Below are 24,809 nucleotides of genomic sequence, written 5' to 3'. Positions count from 1 at the left end.
AAAGTAATCACCGCGATCCATTAACTGGCCTCCACGCCACAGCCACTGCCATTAAGGGTAATGCCTTTTAACCCAAAAGTTGTATCACACTTTTTTCCAAGGAGCATCAAAGGGCAGAGGTGACAGTGATCACGAGGATGTGGACTTGTACAACCACTTAATGCTTCTTTCCTCTCTCTCTCTCCCTCCTTATCAGTAGAATCTTCTACATCACTTCCTCATTTATTCCCGATTGCAGGGAAAAAATGAGGCGAAATGATTAAATAGACGTTGCTTGGACTTGCTTTGCTTAAATGAAGTCTTTAAACACTCGCCATTTTCATCCCACACAGACATAGTCACACTGGATTTTCAGATCACGCCCGTATCCACTACGGACTGGTTACTGGGCTTGGTAAATTGTACTGCCTCGCCACCAGCTATGATACTGACAGCTGTGCTGCATGGGTGACAGCGGTAGGCGGATCTGCTGCAAACAAATAAGAAGCAGAATTTGCTCCAGAGGGAGTGAGAGAGTAGACAGGCATATCAGAAGCTCCTTTTTACAGACCCCAAACGCATGTGCTGCAAGAAGATGCAATTAACGAAGTGAAGGACGGCAGCTAGAATTTTACTTCTCTAGCCATCCCAGTAACTGGACAGACTCCCCAAACGGACGGATGAGCTTCAAAAGAGCCGCGACTCCATATTTTATCAAATGACAAGGCAAAAATGCTCCCGTTATGGAGCCCTGTAGCCGCCGTGGTCACCCACAAAGTGGTACTTATGGTGGGGATGGCCAAGGGCGACCATGAAAGGCTTCAGTGACTTATCTTGATGAAAGATTGAGGCATAAAAACTTGGCTTCTGTCATGCGAGTGGTTTTACTGCAGCCACCGCGGAGACGTTACCACGGAAAGAGGGGGCGAAACGAAAAATAAAGCTGTCCGTTCAACTAGGCCTATCTTCTATAAGTCGCCGCGAGTTCAGAGGACCTTTCTTTGAGGACATCCTCGTTGACAGATTATCTGTCCTTTGCATGTTATAAAATCTCATTCGGACTCTGCATTACTTAAAAAACAGCTTTTTTTTACGTCGAAAGAGTTATTTTTGGCCTGAATGTGAATTTGAGAAAAAAAAACCAAATTCTCTTAAATCGATGTATGAAAATGGGACAGCGGAAGTTTAAAATGTGCATCCAATTGTCAGGGTAAATTAACTGGAAAATTTAAAAATGCACCGTCCTGTTGTTTTTCTAAACCTTGGACTCTACTCAACTATCAGTTCTCGCGCCAAGATAGAGGATAAATGAATTCCAGAAATATACATCTCTTCGCTTTAAAAAAGGTTTTGTTAAAGAATTTGGTGCGGCTTATTAGTTTTTTAAAGGCAATAAGGAAATTTTCTTCGGGGTCATTGCGACAGTTCGCGTTGAGCCAATAGGCGTACTTGTCGAACGAAGCATGTTTCCGCGCATTTCCAATGCAAACTCTAGCATCAACGAAGCTTTTTTGATCCCTCTAGCACCCTCACCCCCCATTTTCTTGAACACTTGCAGAGGCACTCTGTTTGGCGGGACCCCGAGAGATCCCCCAAGGCCCCCTTGTGGCCTAAAAGTGGTGGAGTCGATCTTTAAGGTCAAAAATACTACCAACAGCTTCGTAATCCTGTCCTTACGATAGTAAATAAAAGCATTAACTGCATTCCTTTTTCTCTTCTTCCAAACTAATCCTGCTGTTTTCCACCTTCAAATTTCCTTCGTTAGATATTTATCGTGACTCCTGCCTTCTAGGAGGGATAGCTTATTAAGAGTGAAGCATAAATCAAATTACAGAGAGCGGAAATGGCTACCAAATGAGAATTTTATGCATAATTTAATGTTGAAGTGAAGAAGGAGAATTTTGTCGCGCCATCGCCACTTCCACCGCAACGACTGCCTGTGTTTCAGCCGCATTAGTCGCACAATGCGTAAAAAAGATGGGTATATTTTTTACCACCAAAAACTCAGTTACTCTGGTTACTAGACAAACTTTCGTGCCCTATGATTGACAAAACAATAGATACTAACAAATGTTGAAATGCCGCGTAACCTGATGGGATTAACGACTGAATCGCACCACTGATTGCGTCTGTCATATAAACACATTAAATTCAAGTAGTCGATTTGATGCGGAGAATTAGAAGGCAATTCAAATCCCTTTCAAACAGGAAAATCATTACTAATGATCGTAGGCTAGGTTGGCACAATTAATGTACATATGGGCGCAGATGAAAATTTTTCGAGAATTTCATTCGTTAAAGTGTCTTTAAAAAATTTAACAACTTTGTGTGCCAAATGTCTAAAAGTATTCACTAGAATAGGATTTTCTGTTTATATAAGCTTAGCAGAGCTCGCTTTTGGAAAGTACAAGCACAGTTTTCACTACTCTAGCGGTCGTTGAGGGGAAGCATACCCAAAACTTTTCTATTTTGTTAACCATTAATATGTTACAACCCACAATTCTTATCAGTACAGAGGCTTAACCTTAACCGAAACTTACAATTACATTATCCTGATTACTGCCCGGCGAAATGTCGACTTTAGCAAAATTAATACTTCACCTTAGCTAAAAAGTGTACTTTTCGGAAAGGTCCCCTATTCCTCTAAGGGGTAAATGGCTACGTGACTTTAGCACTTCTGAAAAGCAAATGCATTTGAATCGGGGTATTAAATGGGCACTAATGTCACCCTCTGCTGTGTCCATAATAATGAAAAACATTTTGAAAGTTAGCTAGTCAATTAGGTAGAAGTTTTAGACGACCCATTTTATGGGAAAATCCTGCCGCATTTGTTGAAAAAACCTCGTAGATGTTTAGGCTGCATATACTCTGTAACAGGCCAAAGCAAGCTCTTTCTTCTTATAAGGCTTGGGTGAGCTTTAGAATCTTCAAAATCCGCCCTTAACTAATCTTACCACCAACCTGTGAGTCTGTAGGTCGACTACTTCTGAGTTTTGCGCTGTACAGCGCCCTTGGAGGCACGCACTGAAAAACTCCCCTCTGATCTGTAGTACTTCTACATTTTGACAGCAGTAAAGTCAAAAATGGGAACCAAAAAGGCTTCTGGCCGCATTAGTTGAAGCAGTGGGACCACGCTCAAAGTAGGAGGGGAGCAAGAGAGGAAGAGGATGACATTACTCCAAGATGAATGCATTTTCCTGGCCCTAATGATGACTTGGTAATCTACACCGCTGGTCTTTCCGCCTTTCGGTACGCATGAGATGCTCCTGTTTTCAGACCTGTAGTCCCAATAGTGTCTTCCGGTGGATCAGGGATGTAATAAGAGTTTAAAACAAAACCAAAAAAGAAAATATTTTTAAGCTTTTCTGTAATAAAAATAAGTGTAGTTGATAGGAAAAAACAGGATGGCTAAATCCATTCCTATCTCATTTTCACTTCCTAATCGTCCAATCTCCTGCCCACGTCTAGTCAGTATGTCGAATGTCAAAATACAGAGATAATCATCACCTGAGGGAGGGTACGGAGGACACAAATGAGGCGGTATCCCTCGTTCTCCACCCTACCGACTGCTTCTGACTGCAGGTATTCTGTCCAAAATATCTTACCTGCAAATGCTTTGTCATCAGCAAGGAGTTAATGGTGAGCATTTCTGGTCGCACGTACACATAAAGCTATCTTTTGTTCTTCTGCGAGGTCTTAGGTGTGCCCGGTAATATCTGGATCGTGCGCTCAACAAACGGTAGAAATGGAACGGTAGTCTCACATCAAATCCCGCCTCCTTTTTACTGAGTGAAGAACAGTGTAGCGGCTTAGTTTCCGCAGTGACTTTCCTTCCTCGTTGATGTAAATACAGTCGAATTGTTCCGACATTTACGGCCTTTCTGCTGCCGCAGATATAATTCAACAGCTTTGGGCTTAAGCTTATATACACGGATTAGTCGACTTCAAATCCCACCCATCAGGTTAGTTCAGACGTACCGGGAATCTGAAGTACATCTTCACCTCAAAAGTATATCTCTAAGTTAAATCGAAAGGTACTTGGACCCCTCCGATCCCTTGGCTTCGCCATCAGCGACAAGGTGTCGGTCGAATCGGGCAGGTTTGGGGAAGCCGCGTAGCTAAAAGTCTCATTAAAAGCGACACTGCATTATTGCGCCGCCTCGAGCACCTCCTCATCCCTCTCTCCCTCCACGGAACTTGTCTGTTAAGGCACTTTTATGGAATCATGAATAATACATTAAAAAAGGCGCGATCTCGACAAATTTTAACATCAACCTCGATAATACTGATAACTGGGCAATGCTAGAAATAACGCTAGGAAAAAATTTAAAGAAAAGGGGAACGTTTCATTGACCTTTTAATAGATTATATTTTTTCACCTGCCGGTATGAAGGAGAGGTGCTTAAAAGCAGTCCAATGCAAGGGAGCATTACACCCACTGTTTAAAATACACTCCTTGCAGTAGTGCGATAGCAACTAAAAATGCCCAACATTGTTGGTAAAGGGGAAAGAGAATAACAAACTTAAATTTAAAGAAATGTTGCCTCCATGCACATGACTAATTCTTCCCCAATTCCAGGCTGCAGGAAATGCACCTCCTCAATTGCTTCGGAAGTGGATTTACTACAGTCGGTTTCCTCGGTGGTCCAGCGAATTTATCGATTTTTTCGGGGTATAGCGTAAAGCGGCACAGAATCGAGCTTACCTTAATTATAGTTGGTCCTTGCTACTTTTAAGGGCATATTAGCACTATGTGCAAGGTTAACTAGTATGGCTGTCATTTGAGTGGGTTATTGTGTGGATTATTTCGATCCCCTGAGACACACATACAGTCGCAGCTCCGAGGGCATGAGCACTGGCCAACGCATTGGTCCTCCGCTGCTTGTAATAAAACCAAATGGATTAAATTTCACCGAGGAAGAGAAAAAATACATCCGCTTTAGGTACTGCCCTCACAAGTTACCAGAAAGTTAGGCGACCACAAAAGGTGTAAACAGATAATGGAATACAGATAAGGGCACAGAAATGTAAGAGTCCTTCTCCCCTATGCGGTGCGCGAAGACCACGTCGGGGTGTATACGTGCGTCTGTATGTAATGAAACGAGCTGATACTCATTGATATGGGCTTTAACTCCCACCCTCCTCCACCCCTCCGCCCTTTCTCACCCCTATTTCCCTTCCAAGGGCTTACTACCTAAGGCGAGTGAAATTTAACACCTTAAAGAGACAGTAAATGAATTTTATTTGTATTTGACTCTTCTACAAGATCTGCGTATTCTACTTTGTTATTAAAAGAGGAAAAATTTCCTTAATTGAGGGTTGTCAGTTTGATTACACGTCAAGCGCTACTTCTACTAGCTTAAAGAGGGGAAGATTATCTCGGAAATGTCAGATTTATTGAGAGGGTGTGGGAAAGCAGCGGGATTGCTTTTTTTTCACCCTTAAGTGAGAAGTGATATAATTGTCAAGGCCCAGGCGATTCATGCCTCCCGAAAAGCGAATAGTCAAAAATGGCCCCGATCAGTGGATTCAAGCGTCCGTAAGAGGGCTACTGACCACCGACAATCAAAGTGTCACGTCCTAGCAACAGCTTAAATGACTTTTAACGCAATAAACGGTCTGCCAGTAAAAAACCACCCCAGCCACGCGACACTGCATAACCTTGTGTCGGCGAACGGAGCCTCTATTGGGAGCCTTGACAACTGTCAATGCAGTGGCACCCATCCGTCTGTATAGGCTCCCTCTTAGGAGTAGTTAGGACCTAATTCCATTTGATTAGCAATTTCCAGTTGTCCTGGCAAAGTAGCATTCGATCAGGATCCGCGGTTGCCATTTGACCTTTAAGAGGTGAGCACTTCCTAGGGAACAGTTACCCCAGCACAGAGCTCCACACAAAAGTTGATATGGTCTGGTGGAGATGAAGTGATGCGTATCACAGGAGAGTATTGTTTGACTGCAAAAAAGCCCTCTTTCATCAGTAAATGAGGCAAAATATGCGGCGGAGTTTCGTGTTTCCCACGGAAGTGATGGAGGACAATTTGCCACCGTCTCTCGTTAATGACATGGCACACAAAACTAGTGGAGGTCACTTACCGTCTTGGGAGGGGACATTACGATGATATTTGACTTACCCATGTGTAGCCGATCCCATCTCTGTTGCATCGTTTCCTACGCCTCTTACAAAAGCCCGGATGTGCTTCAAGTTTGCCATCGTGGTGGCCTCCAAGTCCTTATTCAGGGCATCCAGTCGTTGTGTACACGCTGCAATTGCCTGATTGAACTTCTTGAAGAGCTCCCAATGCTGCGTCATATTAACTTTGGCTTTTCGATCCATGCGGTGACAACTCATGGAAGCTCTAACATCAATGCCGCCACCTCCTAGACGCTCACATCGCGTGCACTCCAACAGTTCAACACCATTCATGTTGCCAGCTGTATGGTGTTGCTGCAACTCCTGATTCACGATGGAAAGAAAGCTGACTTGTCTTCGGAGGAGTTGGATGATATGTTGGTTCGTGGTGTGAGGTCGAGAGAAGAGCATCTGTACTACAGAGAGTTGGAGAGTAGAACCCGTCTCCAAGGTGGAAGATGGAGGCTGCAATTGTGTTAGCTCAGCGTCACAGTGAATGTTGCGGATTAGGAAGGAGTCCTGGTCACTGGAATCCAGCAGGCTACAGAGGTGGTCGTGGAAACCGTCAGTAAAGTTGACGATTGTATTCAAGGCTATGCCAGTTGGGGAGAGACACGTCTCCACGTAGTCCCACTTTGAAGGCTGTAAGAAGGTAAAATTTGAAGTGGCAAAGAGCACAGGCTCCGCTCCTAGCCAAAGGCATGGCCTTTAACCTCTGCGATCTGCTCGTCTGCACTATCGTTACTAAGTGGCAACTTAGATTCTGTTACCCAGACTACCATTACGGCTAGAGCAGGAGAACTGCCACAAAGAACGGCGGGAACAGCACTTAAATGGGGGTATGGGGTGAGAGGGGAGCTTAGAGTGATGTGTTGTTTGTTTATATGCGCTTTCACCCACAAGGGCACCCAAATCTCCACCCAACGGCATTATAGAATAATTCCGTATTGAAGTAGGTAGGAGGAGTCGTATGCGGGAGTGACATCGCCTTCACCACCAAACACCTTAGTGGTAGGTGCTGCTGTAAGCCTTACCTCGGTCTAACCGACACCCAACTGACCGACAAGCGAGGTCAGCACCGACAGGGCCGTTGTGTTTTGCTGCTTGATTTTGCCCTCCCTCCTTTCGTCTCTATCTCTCTCCAGCTCTCTAACTCTCTCTTCCACGTCTTAGTGGACGAAATTAGGTCGAAATTTCTGGATCGTCTAGTGAAGACCTCCAATTAATAATTATTTTCTTGTATCAAAATACACAGCGCATTTGATATAAATAGTATATGCAGTTGGGAGGAGTTCGTAGCATTTTCAACGTTTCCAAGCAAAAAAAATTATGCGCTCCAAATTAGTTGGTTTCCAATAGCAACATTAAAGTAATAAATCTCCTCCAAAGCTTCATTTTTTGCCTTTTTGAACAATAAAATAGGTACACTCAAATTTAAATACCACAGATGGCTCTACTTAATTAGGAGAGAGATTTTGGAACTCCTGTCGTCATTTGAACCGCCCTTTTTTGCTACGGAGGGTTCAAACTCATGGTTGCCATAGTGGTAGACTAGTCGTCTTTTCTTTTAATCAAAAAATGTGACTATCAAAATGCTTTATTGCCATGGTTCTGCCTTCCACCGTCTTTCCCTCCCTACCCCCTTAAATCACCTCTTGGGGGTTCGCGTGTGCCTGTCTCGGCTCTACTGAAAGCCAACGGACAATGACACGGTGATTTCGACTAATTCAATCTCCACGTTCCCCCCATTTCGGGTCAAAGGTTACAAGTAATATATAAGCAGCTTGCTATTTCAGTAGTATGTGCGACACGTTCATTAAGATCAAGGCAAATTGGTAGCGGTGGCAGCTATCTCAGCCCCCTGTCAGTTGGTCAATGCACCAGGGCACTTGCCAAAACCGAGTACAAATGCCACGTCAAACATGTCACGTCATGTCACATTATTTTTTCCCTTCCCCCTAAGCCATCACCCCTTGGTATGTGTTGGGTAGCTAGGAGGAAAAGCGGGTACATGGCCTCTCCTCCGCGAGCCCCACTTTATTTGAGGGGAAGAAAAGAAAGGCAAAAGAAGTTGCGATTCCTACTCCTCTCTCCCCTCTACCACAGAAAAGAGGCTTTTTATTTTACAAGAGGGAAGACAATGAAACGTCGTGGCATTTTTTTAAACTATTTTTGGGTCCTAGAAATTTTGTTTTTGGCTCTACAGGTTCTAAAAATTTTTATATTAAACCCGAGACTGTCTGAATCTGCCTCTTGGCGACAGGAAAGCTGAGCTTAGGGTTAATCATTTGCATTACGTCATGTCATGCCATGTCTATTTCCGGAGATTTGAGGTAGTTGTTAGTGTCTGGATCGGGAAATCAGCCTGATTAATCCAGGAGCGAGTGGTCAGGAGCTTTCATGACCACGCAATCCCTAGACGCATCGACTTGAAACCCCGCGGAAGACTAGTCGACAAGCGCATCCACGATATCTTTACTTCCTCTCACTTACTGACTTGGCCAAAATGACTCATACCGTGACCTTTCGGTCTACTAAATTCTTTCTCAAAGTGAATGGTGAATTTTGGACACTTGACCCACCTCAAACGTAGAGGTCATGTGCTGTGCTGCTCTCAATTCCGCTAGACTCTGAAGCATTCTATCGAAGTCCTTCTTGAGGTTACCCAATCGGAGGGCCAGATTTTCAATAACCACAATAGTTGAGGTATTTTCATGTCGTAGGTAGGCCCACTGTTGAACTAGTCGAGCCTTTGTCATCCTGGAGGTGCCTCGGAATGTGATTGGCTCCCGTAATTGAAGGAGGTTGGAACTGAACACTGGCTTGGCAACCTGTACCACCGAGCGTATCACCGAGCGGATGGAATGAGCTGAATGCAGGAAGTAGCAGATTTAATTGACGCCCTCCTTGTCTTCAAAAAACAGTGGGAAATATACTACTTAAATCGTACCTTTGGAATTTGATGATAGAGAGCTGGGAGGTAGGATTGGCTAAAGAAGAGAAGAAAATGGGAAAAACTTTCATTTTTTAGTAATAATGATTCAATGGTTTGTGGTTGTAATAGAGAAAAAATGTTATTTTCTTTGCATAATCATTACTTCAATCTATGATTTGCAATTCCTTCCCCATCCAAGAGACGCGGTCTTGGGGAGGAAGGCTGTTGTAAAGCACCTTGTCTCCACAAGCAAGCTGCCAAGCCCACCTCTAGCCGTCTCTCCTCTCCTCTCCCCCCACCTCACCTCCCTTTGTATCTCTAGTTTACTGTCCAACTGTCTGCTTCACCTTACCATGGCAATGTACGTACCAACACGAGAGATAATCATCACCTGGGGGAACGGAGGTGGAGGTGAGGTAAATTAGTGCCCCCCATCCCTCCCGCTTTCCCTCCTTGATCCTGAATGACGTACAAATCTTTAAAAGGTAAAAGGTAAAATAAACCTCCAATTTGTTTTAATCTTCACCCTTATCTTCCTCCAGCCATTTAAAAGCACACCATCCGTAGATCAGAACGTCGAACAAGAAAATGGGACTAGAAGTCCAATCACCATAAGTACTTCCCTCCAAAGCAGTACAATGGAAGTGTCTCTTCAAGAAAAAAAATGAAGGAACAATGGACAAATCTAAGGCCGCCTCCAACCTACAGCATCGGAGAAGCCGACTTGGATGAAGGTCTGGAACTGGGAGCCCACAAACAGTTCATCGCCTTCTGACGGTGGTTGAAGTATATCAATGGATCGTTCGTACTGCTTCAAACCCATTCGAGATGATATGGCCTGGTCGTGGCTATTGTCCACTGAGAGGTAGAAGCCGACCACTGCCTCATTGGGTAGAAGGTACTCGTGTTCTTGCGGATCCAAGATCAGCCGAAGCTCTCGCGCTAGGAAAAAGGGAGAAATTCAAAAGGTGGAGAAGAGAGAAGCACCTTAAATTTAACAGGGTTTATGTGTTACGGCAGCCGATCTGAAGGGTTATTTTATTAAACAAAAGTTGCCGTAGCAACACAAATTAACTGTGTTAGGCGGAGGTGTTAATTATCCTCCGATATGAGTGACACTCCTCCTTAGTTTGGGGAAGTCAGCTAAGTAAAAAGGGATGCGATGGCTAGTTGAGGGTAAAGTTGACCAAAATATCAACCTTTTCTCCTCCGCCTCTGCCTGGCCCTCCACCCTGACTCTACCACTTTTTTATTCAAAGGGATAAGGAAGAAGTGTTTCCTCACTCTGCCCTTGTATTGTTAAAGTATTTAATTACAAAGCCGTCTTTGATGGACTGAAAAAGTTGGTTGCCTTGTTCGGTCGTTTACTTAAACACCGCTCGATGAGGTGAACGAAAGACTTTGCGATGGCTCTTAGACTGCAGGCAGAAGGTGATTTGACAGATAGACGAATAGAGAGGCAAGTGGGTAGATAGAGTGATGGCAAGATAAACGGACTGGTAAGTGGATTGATCGATGCAGGCTGGATGGGTGGGTGGATACAGAATGGATGGATGGATGGACAAATGGATAGATGGGTGAATGAATGGATGGATGGGTGAATGGGTGGATGGATGGATGGATGGATGGGTGAATGGGTGAATGAATGGATGGGTGAATGGGTCGATGGATGGGTGAATGAATGGATGGATGGTTGGATGGACACGGAGTGGATAGATGGAATGACTTGCGTGGACGGATGGATAGATGGGTTGGCAGATGTCGAGAGAGATGGACGGAATGATAAAGCAATGGCCGGCTTTTTACCGCTCTAGCAGGATAATAGCGTCGACACTCAGGCGTTACAGGTGACCCTTTTTCGAAATGGTAGAAAGAAAAGTACACTTTTATTTCTTCTAATCAAAGTGACAAGACGATTTTTTCACGTATTTCCATTCTCTTTTTTTTCTTTCCTCCTCTCTTAACCGCAGCCTGCTAACGCATGCGTAACGGCGGTGGAACTTTCAGCTTGAGTGACTATTGCACTAAATTAACGAGGCACAAGAAGACCTCTACACTCCAAGTTTTTCTTTCTCCTTTCCTTTTCTTCTTTTTTAAAGAAAAGACCAAAAGGGGAGGCTCTATTTGACATTGAATTTGCCCCTTTTTTTTCAACTAGAATGTATGGTTTAAACACTTGCTCATTTAACTCCGGCACGATTTAAACAAACTATTTATTACCTAGTTCACCGGATAAATAATCTTTTTGCATAAACTTCTTGTTTTGTGGACAGGGAGGTTTTCATTTTGTTATCTAAGAATGCAAAATTCCTTTGGGATGATCTGTACTTGAATTTCCTTTCTGTGGAAGCGTGCTGAGTGTTTGAATGAGCCAGTTGATTGCACGCCGGCTAATTAACATTTGTCGCCACCTAGTGCGTCTCCATGCTGGCTGGAGACATTCCTCTCAACTGGTGTGTGTCCTTTCACGACCGGAGACGCAATGTCGTCAGGCTTGGAGAAGGACTTCTCCGCTCTTTTCCCCTTCTTGAGGTTTGCAAGTCAGCTAAAGTGTAAACTGTAGAGACCGTAGTCCAATGGACTTTGTTCAATTGCGTTGTGAAGTGGTTGAAATTTTCACTCTCTCCTCAGGGTGCGCCTCTCTCAGCGAAATGACCTTCCAACCCTTCAATTTGACGGCAGTACCTCATGTAGTAATCAGCGATCAACCAATCCCATCCACAGCCGCAACATTATCTGGACCTCCTCCAGTTCCGCATTTAATTATTACAACACTGTGCGTGCCTTAATTGACCTGACCCACAGCATAAGGGGTCATCAACTGACACCTAGCTCCAAGTCGAGTTCTAAAACTCGGCCAACCTTTGACGTCATTCTTCGTAAAAATTGTTAAAAATTTTTTAAATAAAAATAGTATCTTTTATGATTATGTAATCACAAAAGCTAAGATTTCTTTGTAATTTATTAACACATAGCTAAATACTACTCACAAGTTAATAAGTAGATCAGGGGTTATAAACCTATACTTCACGGGTATACTCTATAGTGCTTCCACTTTTTTACTTACCTGAAGAATTCAGGGCTAGACGGAAACAGAGCCGGTTGAAATTAACGACACTTTCAAAGTCCCTCTGTCCACAGGACAGCCCGTTGATCGTACAACTGAAAGAGAGACAGGATGCATAAAATTTCTCTTTATTCCTCCCTTCATTTTTTCCTCACTTAGGCACCGATGAGTGATGCAGGACATTTGCCTACAAACAGATTAAAAGGCTGTGTTTTTCGTTTCTAAACCACGAAAATTTGGAAAGATGAAAAGCTTTAGCCCTTAACAGAGACTAGCATATCTTACAATGCGAATATTCTTATTGACAGAAAAGTCTTTTTTTTCAGTCACCTTAGTAACAACAACCCCACAATTAGGAAGTGCTAAAAGACAAGACAAATAACAAAGAATTTGTGTCAAAAAGGTTGATTTTTAATTTATTTTAATAAAAGACCCCACTCCCCTTCTCCACCTTCTCTTCCGCCGTCATAAAAAAAGTGCAAAATCTTCTTTTGTGTATGAAAAGAGACCAAAAAAGAGAGGGTTTATTTTAACTTTGTATGAGAACAACAAAGATTCCAAGGTGCGTGCAAAATATCCCACACACGGAGAATGTGTTGAGTGTGATTCGGCGTACCTTTTGTGTCCGAAAATTAGCTGGAGACAAACACCAGGTTGACGACACGATGGAGTAGTAGAACTGTGATTTACCAATAAAACAGGTGAGGAGGGAATAACATAATTTAAAAAGAGAGAAATCTTGGAATTTCTTTTCTTTCAGTGACAGCGTCACTGCTCTAATCTAGGGTAGGCGGTTCCTTTTACCCAGGAGACGTAGACTTAAGGGGGGGGGGGGGAAGACGTGTATAAAGCTCTTTGCCTTGACAAGAAAACAACCCCAGCAACCCATCTCAACCCTTGCCTTCTCTTTCGTCATCCTCTTCACCACTCACCTCCCTTCCTAGCTCTCTTTTATCGCCCAGATATCTACGTCACCTCTTCATGTCATTGTACATGCCAAGAGGCGATAATTATCACCTGGGGAAAAGGAGGTAAAGTTGACGTGAACCCATGTCTCCGCTCTCTCTCACTCACTCTGCCCCTCCCATCAAATGCAGCACAATGTTCCTCACCGGTCAGTTTAACAGTGGGCTGAGATCCCACCATCTTGAGATATTACACTGTCATGAAGTAGACCTGCCCCAACACCCGACTCTGAAAGCCGGCCGATACCCGCTCTAATTAGGCTTGGACAGGCAAAAGTAAACCGGTAATTTAGCGGTCTCCCCTTACCAACTTTACTGACGCCTTAGAGAGAGGCGGATAAACAAAGCCTGATTTTCTGGTGACATTCCCCAACATTGGCGTCATTTTGCTGTCGTCATGTTTCTCAAAGTGACTACCGGTCGGAATAGAGTATACCTACCTTTTTTAGCCTAATCCTTCCAACATTTGTTTGAATTATTCACCGGTAGACCTACCACACCGAAATGTCGTGGGAAGAGAAAATATTAATTTGCAACGCCCTCAACCTCTCCACCAGCCCTAGCGATCACGCAGAGCGCCGAGACTTCTCCAGGGCTGACACATTAATAACGGCATTCTTAGGTAAAAATAGGAAAAAAGGTTTCAATTCTTAATAAAATGTCAAAATTCCAAGTTATACCCAATACACAAAATTTCTTTACACTTATTTACACTTCAAAACAAGTTTTTGAACAAGCGCATCCCAAATTCTACAAAATCTTTACATTTGTGACTCTTATTTCCCCTCAAAAACCAAAAATTGCATTAACGGGGAAAAATCTAATGAGAAATGTTTTTTTTAAATCAGCCAATCAGCGCACTGTTAAATGGCAATCAATCTGAGGGGGGAAGAGAATATTCTCAAAGAAAAAAAGTGAGGCTCACCTTTTTAGCATATCGGGAATGTGATGTGAGATAGCGATGAGGGTGGAGAGACTTTGTTTGCTGAGCTCCTTGGCAAAGTCGGGAACACGCATAGCTCCACTGCGAATTCGCGTCAAGGTGTCGTAGAGGTAACTTCCACTGGGCAAGTCAAAGATTGCGGATCCTCTAAAAGAGGATAAGACGGGGAGGAAAGATGGTTCAAAAACCCCGAAAAAAATGATCGCTTGTGATGTCTAGATGGGAAAGTGGTGATGAAAGGGGGGAGAAAACATCTAAAAGATGATGATTTCTCCGAATTAATCAGATCACAGTGTCAGATCCACGTTTTTTGGTGTACTTTTTAAAAGCGCAAGTTGCTGGTAATTTATATCTACTATAACATTTTATCTACAAATCTAGCCGTTGTGAACATCGTTTCTCATGTTGGCTAAAAATGGGACTATACTTTTATTCCTGAACAATTTTGCCAACCTCGATGAAGCGTTTTACCTAAAGGACAATTAAAAGTGCGTGTATTGTGTTCCCGAACGGTTAGTTGAAAGAAAAAGATGATGCCAACTAGGCCAGAGAGTACAATGCAATAATGCTATACAACTTATTTATCATACTGGGAATAAAAGGAATGACTCGTGTCCCACAAAAGCCTAGTCAGTTGTCATGAGCCTTAAGTCAATCAGCTACCTCCATTCGTTTCCGGATTATTGATATATTGGAGAATTTCCCATTAACATCCTTTTCAAAATCACTTCTAGGCATCACGAAGCATGGCAATACAAATCTAAGTCTAAAAAAAACAGTCGTTGGTGATGGTTAGTAAGAATTATTTAATGAAATGTATTTCGAATTGGGAGTTTGAGATGGCTTCAATTGCTTGACTTTCAAATACTTAAAAAGAATATCTTAATAAAACAACAGTTATTTTACAAAAATTAGTTTCAAAACAGGCCGTTTTTCGGGAAACCACCATAATATTTTCCATGTTTAAATTAATCACCTGTAGGTTTTTTTACGAGTCGAAATTTTGTAAGATTTTCGAGTGTCTGCTTGTAGGCCTACGTGCGCTGTGAACTTCTTACCAAGTTTACATATAGATCGTCAGTAAAGTCATATCAAATCACAAAAAACCACTTGCAAATGGCAGGTCTATCAAAATAGTAGAGCATTATATCCCCTTTATCTTTGAACACATGAATAAAGCATATTTTTGTAGGAAAATCACAGATAATTAACCGACAGAACAGCTTATCTAATCCTCTTAGAGGGTGTGAGGTTGGAACAAACTCCTGTTTCTAGGAAAAGGCTTTAGCTTTGGAGACAAAAGATTATCATAGTCTTCTGGAGATGTGAATGTGTTTTGGATGTGTGGGGAGGGTAGTGAGTGGACCGTCTAAGGGTAGCCAGTGATTTATTTGCTTGCTCATTTTGCCCTGAAAAAGACTCTTCTCACCCCGCCAGGTACTAATATTGACGGATTTGTGTGGAAGAGCAACTTGATTCTCCTCCACATGTATTGGTATCTATATACGCATTTGGAGGGAGTCCAACCGCTTAACTTTCACTACGATAACTTTTATATCCTTTGATTTAAATATAAATTGACGGCTGCATCTTCGCTGGATTTCCTTTGACATTATAATCAATGCTGACACGTAATTCTCTGCCATTGTCAAAGGTTGATGATCCTTCTGGACGAGAGCCAATGCCACAATTGGACGAGGTTGAACCAAATAATACCAATTTACATTTTGAGGACCTGGAAAAGTGCACAATGAAATGGGAAATGTGGTAGAAGTGGCGGACGGGCCCATCTGTCTGTGCTTTATAAAACGCGCATAAAATAACAGAGCCTCACCCCACGTCCCCGAGTTACGACAGGTCGTTGCACCAAGGCATTAGTAAATCCGCACGACCCTTTCCGGTAATAATAGTTCAACCAATAAATATCGGAAAGTTTTTTTTCTAATTTAAATATTGAATAAAAAGCAGGTTAATTCGGGTTTGTAAAATAAATATAAATGGGCCTCAAATTATGTCTTTTAGCAGCTCGTTGTTATTTAGATTTTTACCAAATTAAGAAATATTGATAAAATGCGCAAAAATAATAGTATGTCATCAATTTTTATGGATTTCTAAATAATGATTTCTTGCTACTGATAAGCCACTAATCAGTAGTATTGCATGAAATAAGAGGTAAATAACCAAAAATGACAATTTTGGTAATAAACGTAATTTTGTTCATTGAAATTTTAGCCTAAAAAATTTATCTATTCTTAAAAACCCTATTTTTTAGGTTTTGCAGGATAATCTGGCACCAAGTTCCTATTCCTTAGAGAACTTGAGAGAGGATTTGAAATCAATCCGCCTACCGAAACGGATTAGCATTGCATAAAGTGATGTTGACACCACTTAGCACAAATTCCGTCTCCGAATTGCTTCGACCATCACTGACGCAGGAGGCGGGAGTTCTTTGCACCAGCAGAAAGGTGCGCCGTTTCTGCCATCGACTTGTCCAGGAGCAGAATTGGTAGACAACACAAATTAGCACCAGAACGACGGCCAGAACGATGCCCACTCTTCTGTCAAGGTATAAATGAAGCAAACGAGTTCGTGAAGGCTAAGGACTTCTTTAAATGTCTCTCCGCCTCAGTGAGGCACAAGCTGGCCTCAAATTAACTCTACCTACCTCCGTGTCTTTCTCAGATCGGAATTTCCATTAGTCCAGTTACTTTCGTCTGTCTACTTGAAGAGACGATAACCATTAACTGAAGAAATGTCAACTCTGGGGTGGAGAAGGAGGGGTGATTACAGATGGCTAGGAAAGGGCAAGTCTCCTCACGGGTAGATCCTATGGTGTAGGGTAATGTGAGCGGCTCACGATTTCCGAGGGGGGTACCAATGGTCTGGGTGACATTTTTAGACAATATCATGTTAAGTGGATAAGTTTTAGTCATTTTTTCGAGACAACACATAATGGATTAATATGGCCTAAGACGAACAATCATGCTTCTACAAAAACTCCTTTCTGACGTATTTACTACCGTGTTTGCTTATTAGTGATAATATGTGCCTCATCATGGTAAAAAATGGACGTTTTTCTGGAGTTAGGGCTTTTTGCCTTTAGCAATTTTACCACACAAATTGTCTAATGAAGTGCATCAGCCGTTGACGCCTGTTTCTGTGAGGCGTTCACTTTCATGAAGTCTCAGGAGAGTTTACCATCCCACCTTGATCTGTACGATATCAGTGTACTCCTCCCTCCCCCCGCCTCAACGACGAGGCAACAAAATGCATCTGCAAGGCAATTTAATGACCCAAGTGACCTATAAAATAAGTTAGAGGAAAGAGGCGCTCAAAAGGAGGAGTGTAAAAAAGCAGCGCAGTTACTACGTGTCTACCTGTACGCTTAGCTAAGCAGGCTGCTCAATTCTAGCTCCACTTTTTCCCTCCGTTCGGTGGTATGACATGTTGACCGTGCCCGAAAACCTTTAGGCAGTCTGTAAGTTATAGCCAGTGCTGGTAAGATTTCCACAGCCAAGAAAGAAGACATTAAAAGTTTACCATTTGGAAGATGGGTAGGAGAAGGAGATAAGGATCATCGTCCCTAATGCTTCTCTTTTTCCTTCCCTAATTTTTTCACCACCCATTTGTCTTTCACCCACTACATTGAACTGAAATATAACATGAGAGTAAGTCCTACCAAATATTTACCTCAGAGTGGCATAAACTTACCTAAAATGATCATTGGGATGAAAAATTGTGCCTCCAATTTCTCCCCGACCCGAATAAACAATTGATAATATAAACTGACATGCGAGTGACACTTCCTCCTACGGTCGAAAGCGCAGAGGCAGAGTAGTGCCTAATAAATATGCCACTACTCTACCGCCTAATTCCTATGTTTGTGTTTTTGTTCCAAAAAAGAAGAAAATTCTAAAAAAGGCACTGTTTTACGCCCAATAATTTCATTGGTCAGTTGGGCAAAAATAAATAATCGCGGTGTATTTAAATCCTGCCGTAAAACAAAGCGATTAATAAAAATTATTATTATAAAAAATATAAAAAAATCCATTTTGCATAAATTTGTGGCCATTAAGAGACTGATTGTTATTTTATAGGGTATATAGTTGAGATGGAGGAGATAGGTGGAAATAATGCATTAAGGGAGGGATGATCCCATTTACTAGCCCAGAATTTATACTTTAAAAAATAAAGAAATTTGATTTTCCGCAATTGTTTGAGCTTCTCCGTGTCATTGGTTGACGCTACATTTGGTGCGGACACAGGCAGGTCAAAAGGAGGTCGTGCGAAGGATGTTGACCCTCCACGGTAGCCAACCAAATTCATGCAATTTTCCTTTTTTATATTTTATTTAGCATTCCAGAGGAAAAGCCCAAAGAAATTATTTTATGCAATGTTGTGACTGGCAAACAATGACTCGATAAGTGAGTCACCACATCGCTAAATTAAGAATGTCAAATCGCTTCACAAATCAACCAGTCCGTCTGTCCGCAACCACACAGCAGACAGACTTGAAAGCCTGTCACGTGAAGACCAAATTGACAGTTTAGCTTGATCCGCCACTTAACCAAAGTTATTTAGGGTCCTCTAACTGCCCTTGTAAGGATTTCACTCTACGCTTATTTCCTTTGTTATTATAGGCCTAGACTTTGAAGCCTCTCCACTTAATCGGCTCCGCTTACATCCACTCAGTTTGACTGACACATTCCGTGACATGGCGAGGGAGACAGGGGGTTAAAAGTGCATAACAATAGGTGGATGCATATACTTTTAAAAAAATTCCTCGTACGGGGAAAAATTAAGTCAACTTCACTAGAAATCGCACAAACCTGATTGGTTTCTTGAAGGCGCTGCTGACCTCGAGGGCTTTCAAATTAAGACAAAATGTTGACTTTTTAACAACTGGTACCAAAAAATTGGCAATTTTTTTATGCCAAAAAAAAAATTTAAAACTACAAGTTGTATCTTTTTTTTAATCATTAAGTACATATCTGCTTTATATTTATCTCGCTTATTTTTCCTCTCAAGAACGACACGCTTCTTATTGAGGAGCGATAAAAAAAGGTGAAAAAAAAGAGAAAAGTAAAAAGCCTCTCAATTAAATTTTAACAAATTTTATTGCTCTTTTTTCCTCCTCTTCCGTGTGTGTGTGTGTGAGTGTGCGGGCCTTGACTAACACCGCAATAAATACCACCAGAATGTTGGAGGGGGGAGGAGGAGGGTGGGGACACCCCCACCCCCACTCCCAACTCGATTGCCGAGGTCCAAGGCTCCGGCTATGGCCCACTCACTTTGGGGTTGTAAAAAAGACGGTCACAATGCCGACAGTTGGTGGTCATTAAATTTTGCTCTATTCCAAACCCACCGATCCCCTTTCCATTTTCATCCTCCCAGCTTTTACGTACTTTTTGCAAAAAGGAGAGGCAGTGCGAACCTCCCACTGTTTGGTTTCAGCACCGTCCCCGGTACCGCCTATTTAAGAAGCCTTTTTTTACCTAAAGAAAAGAGTTGTTATACAAATTTTTAATTCTTTGACATTTAATTGTGGCCTGCTGATGCTTGTTTTCTCTTTTAAAGTAAGAAAAAATGGAGGGAACTGTTCCTCGAACTAAAACCTGCTAAATACCAACTTGACTATCTCATGCATCCAACAAATGCCCTAAAAAGGCCTACATTTTGTTTTATTTATTAAAATATTAGGCAATTTTTATAAAGGGGGAGAAATAATAATTTACTCGAGTTTTTTTCCACCACTTAAGTTGACCGCCTTGTATTCCTAAGCAGGGGTATATACATTTTCAGACGAGAAAACAGACATATTTGTGTTTAAAACAACAGAAATATATAGAAATAATTCAACGAAACTTTTAAAAAATATTGCTGGGAAAGAAATAAATAATTAATCAATTTTTAAGGTCACTTGGATAGGTCTCCTCGATAAAGTCGCTTCTGGTGGACTTAAAGAAGGCAAAAAAGGTTTTTAGTAAAAGTTTGTAAGTTCCTTTTTGTTCTCATTTAGTAAGATTTTCAACACATCAGTTAATTTGTAAAAGAAAATAAAATGACATTCTTCCTTAATTTTGGTCTAATTATCAAGGCGACAGTCTAATAATTACTCACGGGCTCTTGACATGGACATCCATATACACCCTCAAAAAATCATCCAATAGGCTTAAAAGAAAATGATTTTTTCATCATCTCTCTTTTAGAAAATTATTTAACTGTACATCCTTGGGGGAAAAATTCATGGGAGTGTCCCAAATACATTGCAGCCTCCACCTGTTGCGTCTATCCAAAAATTCACCAGTGGGGGAGGGAGGAGGCAGAGAAAAACAAAAACTCTATACAGTCGACCAGTCTTTGTTTAAGTGAACATTCATGCATGTGGCCTTTTTAATTTGGGTGAGACCTGCGTAAATCTCTAGCCGAAATACTCCCTCCCTCTCCCCCCATCTGCCTCTGTCTCTGCCTCCCTCTCTCTCTTGGCTCGTCTTATATTCCCTTGTTAAAATATCCTGCATTATTGCAATTCCAAAGAAAACTTATATCACTAATTTGTGGGGTTTTTAATATCTCAAAGATTAATATTCTCCAAAATCAGTAAATGACTGCGTCGCGCAGCCGTAGTCAGGCTAAACGAGACTGGCCAGAAAGTAAATACTCCCTACGCACTCACATCAACCACTTCCTCCGACAGGTCTCCCATTTGTGTTGCCGCAACATCTCCGAGGCGATGGGGTTTGTATTCACCGCAAAGTGTGCTGTCTGTGGCGTCAAAGCGATCATATGTGATGGGAGGGGGGACTTATTCACTGCCACCAGGCCTGAAGACGGGTTGCTCACCGGTGGCGTTGTTGTCGTTGAGACTCTTGTTGTCTCACGTAACTCCAGTGCTGTTAATGCTGCAATTGTGGAAATGGATTGTCGTGGCACATCTTTCGTAAGTTCTGCGAAATGAATGTGACCCTGAAACCCACTCCCTGCGGGTATGCACTCCTGATTGTTGAGTAAGGGTTCATTCGGCACCTTCCGACCACGGGACGATGGCTGTAGTGGTAGTATTCCAAACTCGACACCGGATTTCATACTGATAGCATGATTAATACCTTCGCTCATTTGAGCTGGAGAAGTTGGTTGAGTACTTTTCCGTGGCGATTTCTCATTGGCTCAATGTATGCACCAATCAGAAGCGCGGATGGGGAGTGGAGAAGAAATTCCACATTCCACCCCAACAAAAGACAATTCTTCAAAAAGATAATTTGTACACCAAATTGTCTCTTCGTTTGTCATTTTTTTGAAAAAAGGACAAATTTATTAGGAAAGTATAAAATTGAGTATTCTCTTATGCATCTTAAGGCAGTTCCTGTCAAGCTTGTCACTTAATGGAGGACGAAAAGGGTAGATTTCCGATGTGGCAGAAGAGGAGGTGCCCTTTTTTGTTCAAAGAATAGGACATAATCGACGGCAGAACCGTGTGTATTTTGTGCCCTTTAATTAACCAATCACAACTCAACGATCTAGATGGATCTGTCACTACCATGACATTATTACGTGCTGTCCATATTTATGGCATTTTAGTCCTTCCGTCTGTTAATTAACTAAGTATTTTGTTTAACTAGCAAAAGAAGGTCTCAATTCTTGCAACAGCTTGTTGTAATGATCTTCCACAATTTGGGGGCACCTTTTTAATGGCTTGTTGACCCATACGAGAGTCGACGAATTTGACCCTGTCTGATTAAAGAACTGGAAGTGTATTTGCCGCAACAAAGGTGCGTGATCTTGGAGAGAAGGGAGCGGCCCTAAAGAATGGCCACATCACATTCCAACGGGCCTCCCGCAGTCGGTGTGGTATTGATTACTACCTCGATGGTATTTCCAAACCTTCACACATTTTTTGTGTCCCTCCAAAGTTGTCAGCCACCTTTGCCCTCTTAGAGAGGGTTTACGATGCTACACCGGCGAGAGCGGTGAAGCGAATCCGGTTCAATTAAACCGAAACCCCGAATCTGATGAGTGGGCAGGGGGAAGTAACTAAATTACACCATGAGGATATTTTAAGGGTTACGATCCCCTTCCAGTGGGACACAAACCAGCTGCGGGTATATCGAGGAGCAGAAGACGGAACATCCACGCTCTTTTGGGGGCGAAGAGATGTTTTCGGGACATGGGAGAGCGAAAGCATCCGAGGGAAATATCCTATACTATAATTTTTTGCCTACGGTTGGCTTTTTTCCCATCACACACATTTCAGTATGTCAGGCTAACCTCCCGAATATACGATGCGCTTTTGTACTGTAGGTAAATGGAACAAAAAAATGCAGATAGGCAGTCTTTTCACTTAACTGTCTATCATCTGTCCCTAATGAGAGGCATGTGAAGATCCAGTTACTTCGCTTTTATCAGTAAATTCTCCTCCGAGCTAATGAAAGATAAAAATTTGCTTTCAAAATTTGCTAATTATTTTGAAATTTTCTCCGTCAGAAATAATAGGATCGCCTCTTATCGCACCTCCTTCCAGTGTTGAAGAGGAGTTGGCCACAGCACCTGATTGGGGGGGGAAGAGATTTGTTCGATGACACGGCATTGGCAGACTGACAGGTCAATTCAGTTAAGCATGGTTCACCAAAGGTAGTCCAAACCCTTTTCTGGTAACTTGACAAAGACCATAAAAAGGTGGCTGTTTTAAATCATCTTAATTTGCGAGACCATGGATTAGGCGCCGCTTTTCAGCATCCAATCAAAATTCAGCCCATCAAAACGCCAAAAGCAAATAAGAGAAACGCTTCTTTTCTTTTTAGTGGCATATTTAAACAACTTCAGTGATAGTTCGACTAAAATTTGTACTTTTAACGTGTTTTTTTAAAAAAGAAAGGTCCTCACAAATACTACTTAGTTAACTTCAGCGCCTTAAACACAAATGTCTTCATTGTGTTGTCTCATTAACACCACTTTTTAAAAACTAAATTAACCGTTTTATTAAACTCGAAAAGAGGTTTGAAATGTCGGTTCCTGTTGAGGCGTTGGCAGTAGGAAGGGAAATGAATTAAAAAGGAAACGTTTCTCCTGATTCGGTGGGGGATAATTAATGGTTAAGAAACCGCAAAGGAACGCATACTGAAGGTCGTACACTTCGCCCCGGTAGGTATAAACGAATTGCACATATTTTTCTACCCAGCTGTTACCGGCTATAGGGGCTACCAGAAGGGTGTGGGTGATAGTACCCATATTTCCTTATCAGTAGTCACCTACGCACCACTTTAGGAAGTTATAAGTGGTCATAAATCAAACTGCAGACCATGGCAAAATGCACTTCTCATTTTGTAAAAAATTCACCTTGTACCTCATTTTTTGGCCATTTTCCCGCCCTTATACCCCTCCCCCGCATATCTCAAAGACCTTGTGGCGGTGGTATTGGGGATAGCAGCTGCCCAGACGTCTGAAATGCTACCTTTCTGTCCCCTTGGTATTGGTGATTGTTAAGTTTTTTTTAATTTGCTCATGAGGGCAAGGGTGTGGGGAGGGAGAGGAGTGAAAAAATTCTATCCCCATATCCTCTGCAAATATTACTGAGGGAGGGAAAAACTACTTCATCCTGCATAGCGGATTAGGGAAGGGGCGGAGTTCTGCCAAAGGCTGTGTGTATGTGAGAGATTTCTCCCTCGTCTTCACCCATGATTGGCAATTCCTAGAGGTAGTTGATTAATCAGGCAAAGGCAGCCATGTGACACCAAAAAATCACTACGCTTGATTGTTTCCCCCCCCCCGCCCCCCAATTTCTCGTGCGAATAACTGCGTGTGAGTCCATCATAATTATTAGATGTAGCTAAGGTGTTGCATTAACCTTCCTTTGGAAGTTTGACCATTTTTTTTGCATCGCGTATACGTAACACGTAAGCTGACGTAAACTGTTTTCGACTGAATAAAGAAGGCTTTGTCTTCCTTTTGCTGCCTTGTCACCCGGTGCAGCTGAGGTAGTTAAGGTAGTGGCACACGTGACGCCTGGACCATTAACCATACGACTGGGGAGGACTCCCTCTCCAATTTGTATTATCACCGTCCTAACTGCTCTTTGGAAAAGAAGCGTCTGCTTCCGGTTGGGGATTGTAGAGCGGAAGAGAGGACATCCAACCGACCGGTGCAAGGAGGGTGGGGGAGTCAAGACCTAACCTCTCCTGGCGGGAGGAAGAAAGGGTGGGGCGAGAGAAGTAGATACACAGCCGATTGTTAAAAGAAACGTCTACATCTTTATTTCCCCCACCTTTTTTTCAGGCCTTAAAGAAAAGGCCAAAATATGGATGCCTTCCGGATTGATTTATGTCCAGGCTCCGCCTTTTTAGGCCGGAATAACCCCACTAAAAATTACTAAAACCCTTGATCGAGGCAAATAAAACTCTGCCCGTACATTCAATACTTTTCCTTCTCCAAGCAAGCAATTTTTTTATTATATTACTTTGTAGTTCTCACTTCACCAAAGGGTAAGAAGGAAAAAAAATTATTTGGAGGGATGGGTGATGGCCCCATCGCCATGGCCTCCGAGTTGAGTGTGGTGTCAAGGCCCTGCAAATGTCAACAATCGACGCTACACCTTGTAATCCTTTTTCCTGGCAAGATGAGACACCGGAGAGTTCCTTGTTCTCAAAGGAGAGGAGAAGCCAAGCAAAGTTGTTTGGCAGTGACATGATGCCCTTGACATTTGACAGGTGAGAGAGGTTAGTTAAAGAGTGGATCGCCTTGACGTTGCCCGCTGAAAGACATATCTCAAAATGCAGAAAAGAAATTTAACTTTAGCA

The 24,809-nt window shown here is 42.4% G+C and overlaps 2 protein-coding genes across 2 annotated transcripts; both read right to left on the bottom strand. All coding sequences in view use genetic code 11, as the record gives it.

The window, feature by feature from the left end:
• Positions 1–6,106: 6,106 nt before the first annotated feature.
• On the bottom strand, positions 6,107–16,912 carry EGR_04460 (acid sensing ion channel 4 pituitary; the record flags this gene model as incomplete). The annotated part of the gene is made up of 9 exons (XM_024493709.1): positions 6,107–6,751; positions 8,692–8,978; positions 9,060–9,099; positions 9,751–9,986; positions 12,112–12,206; positions 14,002–14,166; positions 16,368–16,577; positions 16,685–16,737; positions 16,877–16,912. The coding sequence occupies 9 exons, from the start codon at positions 16,910–16,912 to the stop codon at positions 6,107–6,109; spliced, it is 1,767 nt and encodes a 588-aa protein (XP_024351823.1).
• A 975-nt stretch (positions 16,913–17,887) lies between these two features.
• Positions 17,888–21,910, bottom strand: EGR_04459 (hypothetical protein; the record flags this gene model as incomplete). The annotated part of the gene is made up of 5 exons (XM_024493708.1): positions 17,888–18,098; positions 18,849–18,971; positions 19,515–19,627; positions 19,814–19,899; positions 21,901–21,910. The coding sequence occupies 5 exons, from the start codon at positions 21,908–21,910 to the stop codon at positions 17,888–17,890; spliced, it is 543 nt and encodes a 180-aa protein (XP_024351822.1).
• Positions 21,911–24,809: the final 2,899 nt, after the last annotated feature.

This window comes from Echinococcus granulosus (genome assembly GCF_000524195.1).
Source record: "Echinococcus granulosus chromosome Unknown EG_S00028, whole genome shotgun sequence".
Lineage (NCBI taxonomy): Eukaryota > Metazoa > Platyhelminthes > Cestoda > Cyclophyllidea > Taeniidae > Echinococcus > Echinococcus granulosus.
Note: the sequence above shows the minus strand (reverse complement) of the source record. Positions and strands in the feature narration are given on the sequence as shown.